The 17,494-nt window shown below is 48.6% G+C and overlaps 1 protein-coding gene across 1 annotated transcript; it reads left to right on the plus strand.

Moving 5' to 3' along the window:
- Positions 1 to 465: 465 nt before the first annotated feature.
- LOC119463506 (acetylcholinesterase) lies at positions 466 to 17,002 on the plus strand. Its single transcript, XM_049655660.1, has 3 exons — positions 466 to 758; positions 4,079 to 5,292; positions 16,792 to 17,002. The coding sequence occupies exons 1-3, from the start codon at positions 498 to 500 to the stop codon at positions 16,931 to 16,933; spliced, it is 1,617 nt and encodes a 538-aa protein (XP_049511617.1). The 5' UTR covers positions 466 to 497; the 3' UTR covers positions 16,934 to 17,002.
- Positions 17,003 to 17,494: the final 492 nt, after the last annotated feature.

A 17,494-nucleotide genomic window follows, 5' to 3' on the forward strand; every position in this document is an offset into this window, starting at 1 on the left:
ATTTCCGGCTGCGACGTATTCACTACCTGCAGGAGATTAGCCCGAGTAATAATATGAAGCGATAGAGCTTGAGCCTACTGGAATGACATATGGCATTGCCTAAATAGTTCTAATATCATACCATACCAGAGAGTTCCGATGTGCTACTTCGAACCACTCGTGCGTACTTATATACACTGATCATACACGGTCACATTCCATTAGGTGTCAGTTTATTTTAGTACAAAAATCGTATTCACTTTGGCAGTGATTACGCACGTAATCGTATTTATAATACGTATCCACCTGCGACTTGTTCGAAAAGTAGCTTGCAGAAATTGAAGAACGAAAATTTTCTGTTTACTCTTTAGGTAGAAGAAGGGACTGTGCCGCAAAGTTAGTTTATTGTGCAGTCTTCAGTTAGCGCGAAGAGTTAGGAGGATGCGCTGTGAGAAAAATTTCAATTTCTCCCTACTCTAGCTACCTGCAGCAGACAACGTGACGAGCAGACCTGCGAAATGGGCCTGACATGGGGTTACCTGCTGCTCCTGTTGGGAGCGGCTGCGAGCTGCGGCCATGCGTACGACGTGGAGAAAACGACCCGCTTGGGGCGAGTCAGAGGAAACCAGCTCGAGATGCTGGGGCGAAAGGTTGAAGAGTACCGGGGCATCCCATTCGCGCAGCCACCGGTGGGCCGACTTCGATTTCTTCCGCCCAAGCCTGCGAAGCCTTGGGATGGAATTCTGGATGCAACAAACAGGCGGACAGCTTGCTCGCAGGTAAAGACAATTTCACTTCACAATTCCACAATGACGAAACACCATTCCACATAAAAAGAAATTACAAGTTAGCCATCTTTCTATTTGGCTATTGAACGTAAATTCATACCAAAAATTATGTTATTGCGCAAAAATTATTAGGCATAGAAATAATTCTATCTTATCTATCCAAAGGCGACTATAATTCAAAATGTAAATATTGCGACACAGATCCAGCTGATCAGAATCATATTCTATGGGGTTGTAGGAATAATCCTCCCCCAAGAAATCTGCTACGGCAAGCTCCCTCACAGGAGGCGTGGGACTCCGTACTAAAATCTACTAACGCTCAAACCCAAGCCGGGCTGGCGGACTGGGTGGCGAAGGTCGCGGCCAGCTGGACGCCACTCTAGCCCCCTCTGCCTGACCTCGGCTCCCCCCCCTCCCCTTGTCTTCAATAAAGTTTATTTCCTCCTCCAATCAGTAAGTGGATTGCCGAACTATAGAAAGCTGATTAATCATGAAGGCTTTTAGTGCAGCTAACTAATACATAGATGCAGAGGAACAACAAGATACACACGCAGCGCCACGTCGAACAAAGATTTATTTGCGCTAAAGAACTACACTTATACAGCCTGCACTTCACAGACCTCTGTGCATCTACACTGTGAGGAAAGGAAGGCTTACAGTAAAAAAAAAAAACGACGAAAAACGAAAAAGCTTAGGTAAACAAACGAAACAGTCACGACTGGAAACAATCCATGTCTTTGGCAGTGCCAATGGCCTCTTGCTTACACATGCGTTGGCGTAGGCGCTAGTGTACTTCATGTACTTGTTGCGCTACGCTAAAGACATCTGTGATGAAGCAGCAGCGAGCCAAATCACAAGAGTGATACCTCACTGAGCTTATAAAAAACGCTGTGGTCCTTGCAGTAGGAGTACCACGCTTACATTGGAAGTTTTTGAGACAACAAGGCCGACTTATCTGTCTTTTTTCAAAACAACTTTCTGTGTTTCTCTGAGATATCAAACTCCGCAGAGTAAAATAAATGATATAATAGGATTTTTGGGGCTAAACTCAATGACCAGTGCGATCTCATATGTTCGGCCATTACTTCCGAGACATCTTTAAATGGGAAGTGCTTATTTCTCCATTGTTGCACAGTTGGAGAGGCACAATAAAAAAACCTAGAGACAGTCAATGAGGATTGAAAAGATTCCTCCCCGAAAGAAAACCTCAGCAGGATAGAAATAGTTGTCAGTTACTTCAACGCAACGCTAGTGGTATTATACCGAGAAAAGTCGGTCCCGTGGCCGAAGGAATGTATACAGGAGAGAGAAGTGTAAAAATAGTATGGCATACAAATAATCAGTAATTGGCTTGCCGAACTATCTAAAACTGATTACTCATGAAATCATTTAATTCAGCGCAAATAATACGAAGAACATTTCTGTCATTGAAGAGCGTCACATTCCCTGGGCCATTTACCAAGTGATCCAAGATAGCATCAATGAGGTTCACTGTAGAGTGGCCCATACCTGACGTCCCATTCGCGGATACCCATGTGTGATGAGCAGGTTCTTTTGTGTTAATGTTTTTTGGCGGTTCTGTAACTGTTTTGACGTTTAATGTAACTAGAACGAGAAAAAAAAACCCATAAAATAAACACTCAAAAAGAACTCATAATACAACACACATGTGGCTAGAACGCTTACTGATGTCGGGCAAGTTCGGGCAGGCTGCGGTGTGAGTATGCACTAGAGTCTCTATGCGGCGAAGCGGAGACGACGATAGAAGCGTTGTTTGTCTCACCAAAAGGTCGCTGTCGGAACGTCGTACAGGCTACCAGAGCGTGGCAACTCTGGCTCGGTGGGAGAATACAGGCGGCTCGGCAGCACGGGTTGACGGCGGCGGCGTCCTGGCCGGGCAGCTGGTCGTAGAGCTCGGGCCCGTAGCCCGACAGCTCTCGCTCTGCCCACGGGCGGAGACGCTCACCGGCCTCGGGCAGCAGCAGTTGACAATCGGGCAGGGTGGCGATGCCCGGGAAGGCAGGCGACTTGGCAGCAGGGGTTGACGGCGGCGGCGTCCTGGCCGGGCAGCTGGTCGTGGAGCTCGGGCCCGTAGCCCGACAGCTCCCGTCCTGCCCACGGGCACAGTCGCTTGCCGGCCTCGGGCAGCTGTTTATGATCAGGAAGAGTGGCGACTCCCAGGAACGGGTTGGCAGGAGGCCCCGGCCGGGTGAAGTCCTGGTGGCTCGGGTCCGGAACCCGACGGCCGTCTTCAGCTCCCGATCCGGTGGCCGACCTTGTCCTGGTGTTGCTTCTGGAACTCCTCTCCCTACTGCCAGCGCGGCTCCTTTTTCTGCTGCTCTGGTCGATTCGTCGACTTCTCATTGGGTGCTCGAGGCTCCGTGTTCTTTTGTGATTGGATTGGGTTTTTCTTTTGATTTGTTTTCTTGCGCCGCGTGTTCACGCGCCGGACGGTCTTCGGCGTCGTCGTTTTCGGCGCGGCGCGGTAGAGCGGCGCGCGCTCTCCTTGTCGTCTGCTTCTTGTTTGAAATGCAACGCACCTTGTCGCACACCACAAATATCACCGTCGCGCATCACCGCACCGTGTCGCGCACCACAAAAGTCACCGCATTGTGTCGCGCACTACTCATCACACCATGTTTTCCCTCACCACAGCAGCCGGATGCTCTACCCATTAGGCACTCGACTACCCAGTGGCCCCAGATAGCTGTAAGACAGTTAGAGACGCCGATAGATAGCTCACGGAAAGGGTTTCAAGTATTCTAAGGATGCTAATCGCATCAGTGCACTGCTGTGCATGGATTCCTTGGCTTTATCGTCTGTTTGCTTAGTGGATGCCAGGACGTACCTTCAAACCTAAAGATGTCGAACATGGTAGGTTAGTGTGAATAACGGCATAGCCATGACTGCAACTTGCAACCCGTCTGCACAGCCATCAGATGCTCTAATCATTAGGCCACAAACGCACATATGCTACTCTCGTGCCAACACAAACTATCCCTTTCAGATGATGGGCAAATGTTGATTATTATGATGATTATCATACTATGGCACGTGCCCACAACAGGGAATTGGCCAAAAAACGGTTTTTACATATCGTATAAACGCCAACTATCTCTTTGAGAGGATCACCGCGTGTTGATAAGGATTATGATTTCCATACTACGGCACATAACTACAACGGGCGATCTACCAAGAAGCGGGTGGTACATTTACGATGAATGGTGTGCTGTGGTGTGTTCATAATAGAAACGCTGGTATTCCTGCCCGACAAAAAGAAATTCAATTATGGGCTCTGTCTTAATTTGCAGGTCCGGTTTAGCAGTATCATGGCCAGTGAGATCGAATACACAGAAGACTGCCTGCACTTGAACATCTGGAGTCCAGCTGTGTGCGACGAAGACCTTGTGCCAGTGGTAGTGTGGATTTACGGAGGCGGCTTCACGACCGGCTGCGCGAGCTATGGGAACTACACTGGGACTGCAATTGCTGCCAAGACTGGCCTCGTCGTCGTCTCAATGAATTACCGGCTGGGACTTTTGGGTTTCCTTAACGCAAACAGCCCAGAAGCCCCTGGAAACATGGGCCTTATGGATCAAAGCCTGGCTCTAAAGTGGGTACAGGAGAACATCCGCGAGTTCGGTGGGGACCCATCCAGAGTTACTTTACTTGGAGAGAGTGCAGGCGCAATGAGTGTCCATGCGCACATGTTGTCTCCCATGAGCCGCGGTCTCTTCCAGAGGGCGTACATGATGAGCGGAAACTTGCACACTTTGGATTTTTTTGATGCCACACATGAGAGTATCAGCAAAGGCGACACGGCTGCCGCAGTTGTAGGCTGTTCGGGTGGCGACCGTAGCTTGGCTTCCAACCCGGAAGCAGTAATCGACTGCCTGAGGACCAAGAGCGCCGACGAAATCCAGCTCGCGGCAAGCGAAGCCCTGGCGCCCAAGGTATTTCCGTTCTTGCCAACATACCACAACGAATTTCTGCCGAAGGTACCCACCGTCGCAATCAGCAAGGGATTCTTTCATGCAGTCGACATCGTCCTAGGAGTCACTGAGGACGAAGGCGCGCTAGCGCTCATGTATCCCCTCAGAAGCGAGCTGCTTCTAGATGATGTGGAAGGCCTGGAAGAGAAAAGATTTAGACACTACCTGCAGGAGAACATATTTTCGTGGCTCAAGATAGACTCTGCGGGGATGCTGGAAATGTACACAGGTGATGCTGAGGACAAAGCGTCCTTGAGGCGCGGCTATGTTGACTACCTTTCCGACTCCACGTTCATCTGCCCCATGCACTTCACGGCAGAGAAGCATGTGGAGCGTGGTCAGACCCTGTACTCCTACGTCTTTGGTCACAAGCCATCTAAAAACCCGTTTCCTTCCTGGATGGGGTCACCGCACGGTTCCGACATCAGCTTTATCTTCGGAGCTCCTCTTATTGACCACGACCGCTTCGATGCTGAAGATGCTGTTGTGTCCGAAGTTGTCTTGACGGCGCTGAAGACCTTCGCTGAGACAGGGTGAGTGCGGCATCATGTGACGCTTCGAAGAGTGGGTTGGTTAATTAGCGTATTTGTACGAAATAACCAGAGCCTTTTTCCCAGGAAATGTCTGGCATCGGAATGGGCCTCACGTTATATTCGGGTTAGCGATACAAATAATACACGTTGTTCTTCTAGCACTGCCACTTTCCCTCGCGCAAGAGCGGGTGTGCTGTGTGTTACCACTTTGCATTTGGCGCTGTCTTCTTCTCATTTAGACCGTTGTTAGTGCCACATCAGTGTGGTTACGGCGTAATAATCTCAATCTTGAGCAGGACGATTAGCCCTGTTGTGGATGCTTGCCTCGCTAGCGGTCTTTGAAGTCATGCGGTGGATCATCGCTCAGCGCGTGGAAGCTTTGCCGTGTTCTATTTCGTCTCGGAAATTTCTTAAGTGCTGCCTGTACAATAACTTTTGTGGCATTGAAGACGACGCCGTCCTCGCTGAAACTGAGAAACACATCAGCAGTGACAACGAGTACATTGTGCTTGCACTCGTTCTATCACCTATTTTATGACGGCTGGTGGCAGTAACTATGAAACAGGCCCCTGGGGAACCTGCTTTTATGCGTCCTTTCATGTCTCCTTGTGACAGCAGTTCGCGTTATAAATGTAATATGTATACATCTTTTTTTACTTTTCTGAGACCCTGAATGTCCCCCCTAGCGTTATATTCCTGGTCGCGTTATTTACGTGTAAATACGGTAATATGTCAGATGTTGCGAATAAGAAGGGGCTTTGGACCCATTTGATGACCACCATTGCTGACGAGGGCCGACAATTTTTGGACACTTGTGTCGGATGCGTCTAGGCCGTCCCGACTGAAAATTTGTGCAGGGAGTCCACAATACTAAAACGGTGCTAGTTTTGCAAAGATATCACAGACGATTTCCTCATACGAAAATAACCCGTGAAAACATCTTTTGTTTTCACTCAGTCTGTCAGGCAGCCTTTATTGTGATTAGAACCGAAGTAACAAGGACGGAAAGGTTTTACAAAACGATGTCTCAAAGTGATAACACTGAGCCTGTTGTCTCAATGACAACGAGTAAATAGTACTTGGACTCATTCTATCACCTACTTTGTGATGGCATGTGACAGTTTATAACGATGAATCAGGACCTCATAAGAATTTCGTACAGTTAATTTATTAGTGGCCGCAGTAGAAGTGTGACATACTAGAGAACAGCCAGAGAAAAGCACAAACACTTACACAGTATAACAGAAACATGTAACGAATAACATTATTATTAACATCAGCCTATTTATGTGTGCACTCACTCCCAGTGATGACCAATTAGCCCTGTCTTGCGGCAGATGATTCCAACTTGCGCCTGCAAATTTTCTCGTTTCATAATCCTACCTAATTTCCCGCCATATTCGACTGCACTTCCCTTCCCTTGGCACCGATTCTGTAACTCTAATGGTCCACCGGTTATAAGCCGTACGTATTATTACATGGCCTGCCCAGCTCCATTTTAACGCGATAGCGTTTAGGGCCCCATGTTGCAGAAAATCCGGCGTCGGCAATGGCGCCCGTGGCCGAGAAAATCATCCCCAACCACGTTTAGGTATGCCACACCATTCTATCATTAGTGTAGCTCATACCTTGTCTTGCATTCTTGGCAAAGCTATTCCTCGGAGTTTTGAGAATGACAATCCGCAAACAAATGTCATGAAACAAAACACCCACAGCGCATGCCGTTTATGTTAAATCTTCCCAGACTGAAATATTAAAAGTGCGAAACAAATACGGAAACCGGAAAATGATGTAATTTTTTTGGTGCGGTTGTGCACCATCTCCGGGATCGACCCAGGCAAAAGGCCGCGTTTCCACAAGAAAGCTCGCCTACGTGGACAGCCTTCGCCGCCAGTGTTTGCCAGTAACCATTACGGTTGCATAAGCTGCAGTCGTCGGGAACCATGAGTAGCAGTCAGGGATCCTTGAATGCTATCTCGTTCCACTCTTAAAATGGAAGCTTAAAGGGCAACTCCGGTGATTTTTCGATGTCAACGGATGTCGATGAAATTCGCAGGGTACGTTACTCTGCACAATTCCGTCAGTGTCCTCAAAAAAGCAGGTTTGAGAGTTGCACAGATTTTTTACAAATGAATTTAATTAACTGCCTCGAATACCCTACCTTACCTCCTCCTCAGTTACAGGCCACATTGTGAGTGACGTCAGGAATATTCCACGCGGAGCATGCGGGGATCATGCAGACGACAGCGACGAGAGCGCGGAGGAGTCGACGATCGTGAGCGAGTGCTTGGCATGAGAAGTTGCTGTCGCGAGAAGTTTCTTTCCTGTGGACGCGGGCAAGTGATGGGGGGTGGTAAATGGTGTTGCGTTGTTGGCTCCACGAACTTCAGCCCTCGCCATCCGCACACGCAGTTTGAGCCGATGCCGATCGCGTTCAGCCAAGGTTAAGCCTATAACACAGTCGCCGAGTTCGTGCACCTACTACTGGCGGACCTGAGCGACTGACCTGAAGTTAATTAAGCTATTAGGATGAAGAAAACTGCTTCTGTAGTTCAGTTTTGACCATACGGATTTGGAATAAACTATTCCTCATTTCGTACAGTGCACACGCAGAAAACTTTTAGCGACCACATGACGCGCTATCAACATCCGTACGTTGCCGTTCTCGAAGGCGGCCAGTCGCACTCACCGGCGCTTCCGTAAATTAAATCTGACTACGTACATGGGTATATTTTTACGTAATAATTGTTGTGCTGACTCATTATTTAGCTTGCAAAGTGCACTGTTTGCCTCGTATACCCTAAATTGTCAGCAAGCGGATACCCCCTTCAATACCGCATCGTAAACAACAACCTCGTTCAGCTGCCAATGGGGTCACATCGTCGTTTCCGCGCGAAAACTATGCTTTCTCTAAATGAACGATCATACGCGCAAAGTTCTCGTCTGTATCTACTTATGGGACACATTGTGTGCGTGAAGAGAATACGAAGAACGATAAGCAGGCAGCATAACAGCGCTCCCGTACCATGGCCTCCCGCTCGCTGTTTTCGAAGGTGTGTGGTCGCTTATATCAGCGCAACTCAGATGCAACGCGCAATTATGCTTACGTGCACAAAATCGGCGTGTTTTGCTATGTTCTGACATTAATTGATGACACTGATGAGCGGCTAGCATTATATCTAAAGCGAACGATGAGCGGTCGATGTACCTGCAGCTGTAAACAAATGCACCGGATCGGTGTTTTGGACTGTGAGCTGCGTGCTTGCGGGATACAAATTCGGAAAGTCGTCCTCCACATCTTACAGCGAGTATGTCAAGCAGATCCCTGAGAAGGGGTAGGACACCTAAAATAGCAAGCAGCACGTATAAAATCAGTGGTTAGAGTTACGCTTGGTCTTCATGTTGCAGCGCGATATGTTGCGCATAGGCGCTGGCTCTCGTGGTGGCGGGTCGAATGCGAACGGCGATTCGTGGCTATTGAATTCATCAGAATCATAGCTGTTACTGTTCCGAAGAGGTGATGCAGCTTACAATTTCATCCGAAGGTCCGGCGCGGTCACGAATCAGATGAGCGTCTGCCCTTCGCCGGTTTCGTTCGCACCGCGGGCGAGACCAGCATGCGTGGCGCGCCTCCCCCGCCGGGGGTACACTCGTGACGTCACACGGAGAGGTTCGCTCGGCTGCTTTGTAAGGTTTCGGTTTCGTTTTTGCGCTTTTTTGCTTATTTAAAATTATTTTCGAATTTGCGGAGCAATTCTCCGATCAGGCGCGTCACAGGAGGGTCTCGGGAACCTAAATATTCCATTACCTTGACATGGTAAAAAAATCGCCGGAGTTGCCCTTTACGCGTCCTCCCAATTTTTTATTGAAACGATGCTTTCCATGCCTATTCCTTCGACTTTTCCGCTGCTGCTGGTGCTGCTGTCTTGCACGCCTCGTCGGCAGGTAGTTCAGCGTGTGCATATAATTTGGCAGGATGGAGCGTGGCAGATAGGAAAGGCGACGCGAGAAGTTCATTTGGAGATTTCCATCACGTCGTACAGTGGGCTGTGGAACTCCCTGGGCGTCGCAACCATGCCGTCTTCACGGCTGTAGTTATCCGCGAGCCCCTGCAAAAGCATTGCAGAAGGACTTACCTTTGTGCTAACGTGCGGCCATCCAGAGATGAGGTAGATAGAATGGTAGAGAGGAGGTAGGGAGAAGAGGCAGAGAATAGGTAGAACCAACGCAGTCACTATACAGGTGAATAAAAGCTTTGCAACCGCTTTGCGTCTATGGCGTTGCTCGAGGTCACGGGTTCGATGTCGACCGCGGAAACCGCCATTTGACGTGGGCAAAATACAAACACGCTCGTCCACTTAGATTTAGGTGCAAGTTCAAGAACACCAGGGGTCAAAATTAATTCGGTGTCCACCACTACGGCGTGCCTGATAACCAGATTGTGGTTTTCGCACCTGCAGCCCCATTACTATATTAAAGTTAACACTCCTGCCACGATGCGATATGCCATGCCGCATTAGGCAATTTCAGTGCTAACTTTCTCGGAGGTTATCAACAATGGCGCAGAACAATGTCTCAAGCAACGACGTCCGGCTGCGTGTTCTGTGTACTACGCAGACAAACAGTAGTGGCGCACCCAAGGCAACGTTTAAGATCAGCTCACCACGCTCGGATTGCACTAAAGGCCGAAGCACTGCCAAAACTGCCAACGTTGCTGCCAATTACCGTCAATCAAAGCAAACAGCACAGACATCTTCTCTTACGTCGTTTCGCAAAGTGCGTGGTATTGGCATATTTTTACAGCGAAGCTGTATATATGCGAGGTTCTGGCGGATCGCGTGTGCGGACAAAACGACGCGTAGAACAACAATTTTCGGCAGTGGATATATATCGGTTTAAAGTGTCTTAGCACAGGTGAAAAATGGATGTTATGTTAAAGAATATCAGGCAATCTTAAAATATTCGCAACAATCTCATAAAAAATAAGATTACCCAAATTATTTAATAGATATGCAGACTATACTTAAAAATTACCTTGAGCAAGTTAGTTATGTAGGGTTTAATCGCGCAAGAGCGACTACGGCTATGATGCGCCAGCCACAAGGTAGTAACTAACTAAACCCTACATAACCTAGGTAACTAACCTTGGGCAAGGACTGCGTCGGGCAAGTACGTGCGTCGGTCGGAAGGGTGCGTATAGAAAAAAGTCGCACCGACAAAATTTACCCCCCGGTAGCCTGCTGCGCGCCGGCGGTGCTCCTTGGCTCCGGACTGGATGGCGGAATAATAAAACGTCATTCTGCACCCCCCAATGTATGTGCCTCGCTTTCTTGTGACGTCTACATCGCTTCAGCGACATTATCAGCAGTATTACTTTGGTCTTGCTATGGCCAGGACGCGCATAGTCCGTACTGAAGAAGCAGAACGTGCACGGAAAGAGCGCCGGCGTGAGCAACAGCGTGAGTGGGCGCGAAGGTGAGGGGAAGCCGCTATAGCCGAACGCGTGTCGTCCGAAAGATCCGTAACGTCGGATAGCGGCTCTGTGACCGCTCTGGGAGGAGAGCGTTCTACTCGGGGCGGCCCGGGCGGCCGTGCGCTGTATTTTGAAAGCCATCTGCGACAGGGCACAGTGTGCCGTGCACTTCTTTTGCGTGGCTCAGCTCGCGTTGTAGCGACACGCTGCTGCACGAAAGTCAACTCGCTCACTGCTGCTGCTGCTGCCGCACTTACTAACCCCAGCGTTTTGACAGCGAGTTTCCGCCGTCATCAAGTGAGATGCATTCATGTTTGCTTGAGCGCGCGTGACACCATGCTTGTTAATTTAGTTAGTATGACTGTTCACAAGTTTATGTGGTCGATAAAACTACTCTCCTTACTTCGTACAGCTGCCCACTAGTTCACTATCGCAATCGATGATTCGCCTTTCGGGATAAACGTCGACTTTTTTCGTTCCACCACCCTTTGAGCGGTCGATAACTTGTTTTCTAGCTTCCTTGCTGAACTCAAAGTTTCTGCCCCATATGTTAGCACCGGTAGAACGCATTTATTGTACAGTTTTCTTTTCAACAACACTGGTAAGCTCCCAGTGGCGATTTGGTAATGCCTGCCATATGTAATCCAAGCCATTTTGATTCTCCTGTAAGTCACCTTCTCATGATCAGTAGCATATATATGAATGATTGAATCATTAAGTCTGTACTGCTGAAGATTAAAAAAATTATGGGGTTTTACGTTCCAAAACCAGTTCTGATTATGAGGCACGCCGTAGTGGGGGACTCCGGAAATTTGGACCACCTGGGGTTCTTTAACGTTCACCTAAATCTGAGTACACGGGTGTTTTCGCATTTCGCCCCTATCGAAATGCGGCCGCCGTGGCCGGGATTCGTTCCCGCGACCTCGTGCTCAGCAGCCCAACACCATAGCCACTGAGCAACCACGGCGGGTGTACTGCTGAAGATTAAAATGACGCACAGGTGAATCTATTACAAGAACAGTGCATGCGCAGATACATTCAGAACTTTCATTCGCCACAGTATAAAACGGCTACATCGCGAAAGACTTTAAAAAATAAATTACCATAAAGAATGTAAATGGAAAATAAAGCGCCATAGAAGATTAAGAAATAATAAGAGTAAATTATGGTTGAGTGAAGATACCGGCGAAATAGTTTTATTAAGGTGATGAATTCTCAAGTTTACTAGCTGAAGAACCAACCGTTAAATCACCCAAAATATTACAAAAATTTGCAAGTAGGTAGTTTTAGAGATATCAAATTTTAGTGTCCCGTACGCGCATAATCTCTCGTACGTGCATAATCTGATGAAGGCCATTATTTATTAACATACGGTACACAAAAACCCACGCGTTATGCGTAACTAAGGCCCGTAAAAGAAGCATATGGGCTGCGATTTTGTAGCGATGCCTTATGACTTATTCTATACTAGTCTTATCATCCACCGCTCACGGCCCGCTGATCCCGTTGATAACGCGAGCGGACCGTCGCTCCGACCACTGACAAAGCGCGATAAGCGCGAAAAGGCATTATTACCGGAAAGGCATTGCTACAAAATACCGACGCTGAAGTTCCCTTTAGATAACAGCAGAGGAAGCATTCCAAAGACTGCAAGATATATTTCTAAGCGCCTCATTCGGCAGACATTAGGGATGTGCGATATGAGTATGATAAGTTAATAGCGAGGAAAGTAGGCAATAGCCTGAATGACTGTGGATAAAAGCATAATACAGGGACATGAGCATGCGCATGTGAAAATAGAGGCTAGCTTTCAAAAGAACTCCTATTACGTGTAAAAGAGTCTTTTGCTGGGCCTGTTGGTACATACTTGTAGAAACGTTGGAACCCAGCCTTTAAGACGCAAACACAAGGAGAGAAGTAGACGGACACGGTGTCTACTTCTCTCCTGGTGTTTGCGTCTTGAAAGCTAGGTTCCATCGTTCCTACGTGTAAAAACCCGTTCGGAATTATTTGCGTGTGACGTGGAATCGAAGTTTAATTCGTCATCATGTTCGACGACAAGAAGAGCGCGGCTGCTAGTCGGCAGAGTCTTGTGAGAATTTAAGTACATATATGGGAGAAGTTTCGGAAGAATTACTTTGGTTGGCTGAAAAAATAACATACTTCCTTTTAAAGGGATGGCTCTAAGTTATTTTTAAGGCATGATGCGGTTACATTCGTGCGTTCCTGACTTAAAACAGAAGTTACCGTATCTAGTGATTTATGCGAAACGAATGACCTGGTGGCTTCGGCACACGAAAGACAATCAAGCAGTTCGGAAGGCCATTAGTGTATGCAGTAATAACGAAGGACCAATATTATAGCCCTTGAGACCACCATAGTTAGGAAGTACAGAATCTAAAAATTGCTGGCTCTCCCGTAATTGAGAGTAGATGTAAGCATGAAATGGCTTCCGGTAAAGCAGATTGTTTGTAGATGATACTAGCCACAATCTTAAAATGGGTGTAGTGCATGTTCGCAACTGCACACCCCACCCCACCCACACACCACACCGCCGCACGCCATACTTTGCAATGGACCATGTATGGACGCTGCCCAGGTAGAAGAGGAAAGCCGGCTACTCCTTTCTTTCTTGCAGTCGAGTTTTCTTATTCGTCAATCATTGTATTTGCGCGGTAGTTCCACATCCCCAGTCATCACCTCATTAATTCGTCGTCTGTACTTGTTAACAGGTGCGTTGTGCGAAACATTTGTTTCGAATGCAACTGCATTTTGTTTTTCCACAAAATGAAAAAAGAAGAAACATCTAAAAGGGTAACTCATGTGATACCTGCGCAATCAGGTTGGAAGTGATACAGCAGAAGAAGACAAGAGGAAAAAGCGATAGCTGCCACGAGAGGTGGACACCAATCAGGAGACGACAGTGGCGGAGAGGTGTGGAGTGATGACACTAATGGCGAATTCAATTGGGAGAACAGGAGCACTCAAAAGACGCTGAAAGTGCTCGTTCCAGAGGCGAGGTGTTTCAGTGGTCGAACAGGAGTGGGAGAGCCGTCATCCAGTGGTAGAACAAGAGCAGTTTCGCTGCGCCGAGAGCAGCCGGGAGCAGTCCGAACTGCTGTCGCGTGAAAAGCGGAGTACGGAGGAAGTCACGTGACTTAAACCGTCATATCCTCCTCATTTCTTTTTATTTTGCTTCAGCCGGCGCGCGCGGTGGCAATGGCGGCAGCCAAGCGTAGTTGGTGTTTTGGCACCGCTGTTTTTGACGTCGGTGATACGAGCGAGCTTCGCAGCGATTTAGCGACAGATCCTGGCATTTCTAGTCCGCCTTGCTTCTCGTTGGATGTACGGGGGACAGCGGCAACAAAGCGTCTTCGCCTTGCTAAAGTGCTTCAGACGCTCGACGGTGACAGCAGCGAAAGCTGCTGGAGCTCAACTTCAGATTCAAGTTGAAGTTTCAGATGATCTTCGCAGGCGGAAACGTTGTGGGATGCGTCGGCGCTGCACAAAAGTATGTAGTACGTGGCCGCGAACGGTGACAGTTACGCCCGACAGATTACAAGACGATCACGCGTGTTTTGCCGCTCTCCTGCCCAGAATGGTTAGACTGCTTTAGTCACATGGTACATTTCTCCTCACACGTCCCCCTCCCACCTGCTCTCTGAATGCACGCCGTATTCCAGTGGCGGGTCGAGTGTCCCTGCTCTCACTGCGCTGTCACCCGACTCCGCACTGCGCGGCGCCCTGCTCCTGTTCTCCCAATGGAATTCGCCATAAGACAAAGCTTATTTTGAGGTAACCGCAACAACAAGGCGGGACACAGACATAGAGAATAGAGACGCAAGTAAAAAAATGTGGGCAGCTTGCACTAGTGGTGCAAGGCTGGAGTAAACAGCGGAGCTCCTTATCGACCTAGCTTTTCTTCCAGGTTTTACTAGGCTTGGGTAAGTTTTGCTAGGAAATGCTAAGTGCTGCTAGGCACGGAATTCCGAATCGGCTCGCCGCCAACGCGCAGATTCTCGCTTGGCCGCGCGAGGCGCTTCAAGATGAGCGGCTTCTTCTTCGGGTGTCCGGATCTTCTTTGCTCGTTCCATGTCAAGGCTACTAGTACTCGCCACAGAGTCAACAGCTTTATCTCCCCGGTGACGTCACGGCCAAGCTGCGCCTCCACACTTGCCGGGGCTTGGCTGGTCGTAACCTGCCGAGCCGCCGCCAGAGGCGCCGGCTGCAGTCACGGACTACGCGCGCGTTCGGCGCGAACGCGGGGAACCGCGAAAACGCGGACGCCGTCGGCAGCAGCACTGCGCGTTGCCTCGTTGGTGCTGCTACAATTTGTTTTAGAAGCGAAGCATTTTATGGTCGGGGCTATGCCACTCCCTCCGTCCATCCATCCGTCGTGCGGAATCCACACCCCTACTGCGCATGCGCATCCTCCTCACCCTCCTCTCCTTGTCTCCTCTCCTCCCTCCTTCCCCTCCTCTCCTTGTCTCATCTCGTCTCCTCTCGGCATTTCTCCTCTCCTCTCCGACACTCCTCTCCGGATTGCGCAACGAATGGCAACACCTCCGGCTCCGCGCACGATAATGCGAAGCAGCTTAGGTTAGAGGCGCGATGGTAGACGGCCCAGAGGCACCGGCAACAGTCACCAACGCCGCGCGCGTTCGGTGCGAACGCCGTTCCTTGCAAAACGCCGACGGCGTCAACAACAGTTCTGCGCGTTGCTGGTGCTGCTGCATGTCCAAGTTTATACAGCTGATAAAACTACCTTGAGTCGACACCATGGCTGCTTCGCATACTACTCAGGGTTCGCCTATGGATAGATGGTGTAATTTTTTTCCTCTCTCTCTCCCTCTCATTTTCTTTTTCTCTCCTCAACGTACCATTTCAAGGCAGAATGTGCACGGCACGGAGAGAAGGCGAAGCACATGCCGCTCCGCGAGGTGGTTGCTAGGCAACGGGCGGTAACGTGATTGGCCAGGGGCAGTTTTCGCGCTACGCAGCGCAACCAAGTTCTTAAACAGCTCCGCTGTTAAAAAATGGAAGGTAGAAGAGTGCTTAGAAACGGGGAGACACGGGGAAGTGTCAGCCGGAAGAAAGGCGTTTGTCAGAACTCTAGGTACGGGAGTGGAGCCATCGGTCGTCGGGACCAAGCATCGAGTCTCCTGCCGACCCTCCTGCTCGAGTCTCGAGCAGGAGGGTCGGCAGGAGACTCGAGCAGGAGGGTCGGCAAGCATCGAGTCTCCTGCTGCTGAAATTCACTGACCAATATGGTTAGTGAATTTCAGAACCCCGGAAGCAGAGTTTAAGCGGTCGTAATTTGCATCGCGGGCTCTAACCTCTATCGGGACGCACGCAGCGCTCAGCTGTTTTCGAAGCGCCAGCAGGGCCTTAGCCTGTCTATTTCGATTTCGGGAGTTCAGCTGTGGGTGTCCGTGACTCATCAACACCAACCGTATCCGAAGCTCGCCTCGTACGCATCACAGCCGCTACGAGCATCATCATCTTCGGAGGTAAATCCCGACGGCCGGTCCACAGCCACGCCAGAGGCCACTTTTGAATACTGTTCATCATCGTTTGTGGTTCAGATTGCGATGTACTTTTGCGTAGTAGGTAGCCTTTCGATTTGGTGTACCTCTAAATTTTCTCTATCATCAACTTCATTGGTCAGTTTAATGTGTTTTTTGGTATGCCATGTTTACTGCAACGACTTCATCATCTCAGCCGCCGAGGGTCCTCTTAAGTAGCGGTGGTTCTTTCGAAAATTGCTGCAACCATCTAGTAGTATATGTTCTCATTATTTAGTGTGCTTTCTTTTATTCTGAAGAATAATAGGAGGTCTGAGAAATAATAGAGAAATGCGAATGATGGCGCACGTGTATACTCCCTATTGCAAAATTTACGAAAACTTGACACTAACGACAAGCTGCAAAGGACGTCACTTTTGATTTACGTTGTTCCTTTTAGTTTACATGTGGTGTTATGACGTTTTATATGGTGAGTGTAATTCGCATCTCTCGTTTTTACAGGGTACCAGAACTGCCTACGAAGAAACCATGGCCAACATATACTGTCGACAATCCGGTATCGCTATACATCAACTACGAAAATATAACCCATATCAAGGGGTTCCGCAAACAGAAATGCGATCGCTGGAGATTTTACCTGTAGGGTTGCGAAGGCTTTGAAGAACGTCAACGAAGGGTGGCGTTATTGCATCAATTCAAATGCTTTGATATATCTTACTGCATACTTGCTGAAACCCAATGCATTGAGAACATTTGTACGACAAATTATAAGTTTTTCTAATGATTTTTGGGAGTTTCTTTTGCGGGTTGAACCTCCAAGGACTACATTTGTTGAATGACATGCAAGTCTCTCTTTCGCACCGCTACCTTTCTAAGCAATAAATGAAAACTAATACACATGACGCGGAATGAAGTCTCCAAATTGCATCTTCCGCAAATTTATCACAGATAAACGTGCGAAGTCACGTACTGTAAATATAACGTGGTAGTACAGAGCGGTATCGCTCGAACAATGTATGACATGTATGTAATGCATCCTAGCAACTGCGGTATTAGAGCTGGTGAGTTATTCTAGTCGCGTGAAAATAATTCTTTGATTGTAGATAATCTTATTATAGGACGTGTAAACACAGAATCCAAAAACGAAATTACTGACTCCGCGTCCATTTTTAGCACTCTTCATAGTCAGCCCTTCCTGTGCGTG

This window comes from Dermacentor silvarum, chromosome 9 (assembly GCF_013339745.2).
Source record: "Dermacentor silvarum isolate Dsil-2018 chromosome 9, BIME_Dsil_1.4, whole genome shotgun sequence".
Lineage (NCBI taxonomy): Eukaryota > Metazoa > Arthropoda > Arachnida > Ixodida > Ixodidae > Dermacentor > Dermacentor silvarum.

Excerpts from the sequence above, each read along its gene's own strand:
- LOC119463506 (XM_049655660.1), top strand. The coding sequence starts at position 498 with ATGGGCCTGACATGGGGTTACCTGCTGCTCCTGTTGGGAGCGGCTGCG. Across the intron at positions 759-4,078 it reads GGCGGACAGCTTGCTCGCAG|GTCCGGTTTAGCAGTATCAT; the intron begins GTAAAGACAATT and ends CTTAATTTGCAG. Across the intron at positions 5,293-16,791 it reads AAGACCTTCGCTGAGACAGG|GGTACCAGAACTGCCTACGA; the intron begins GTGAGTGCGGCA and ends TCGTTTTTACAG.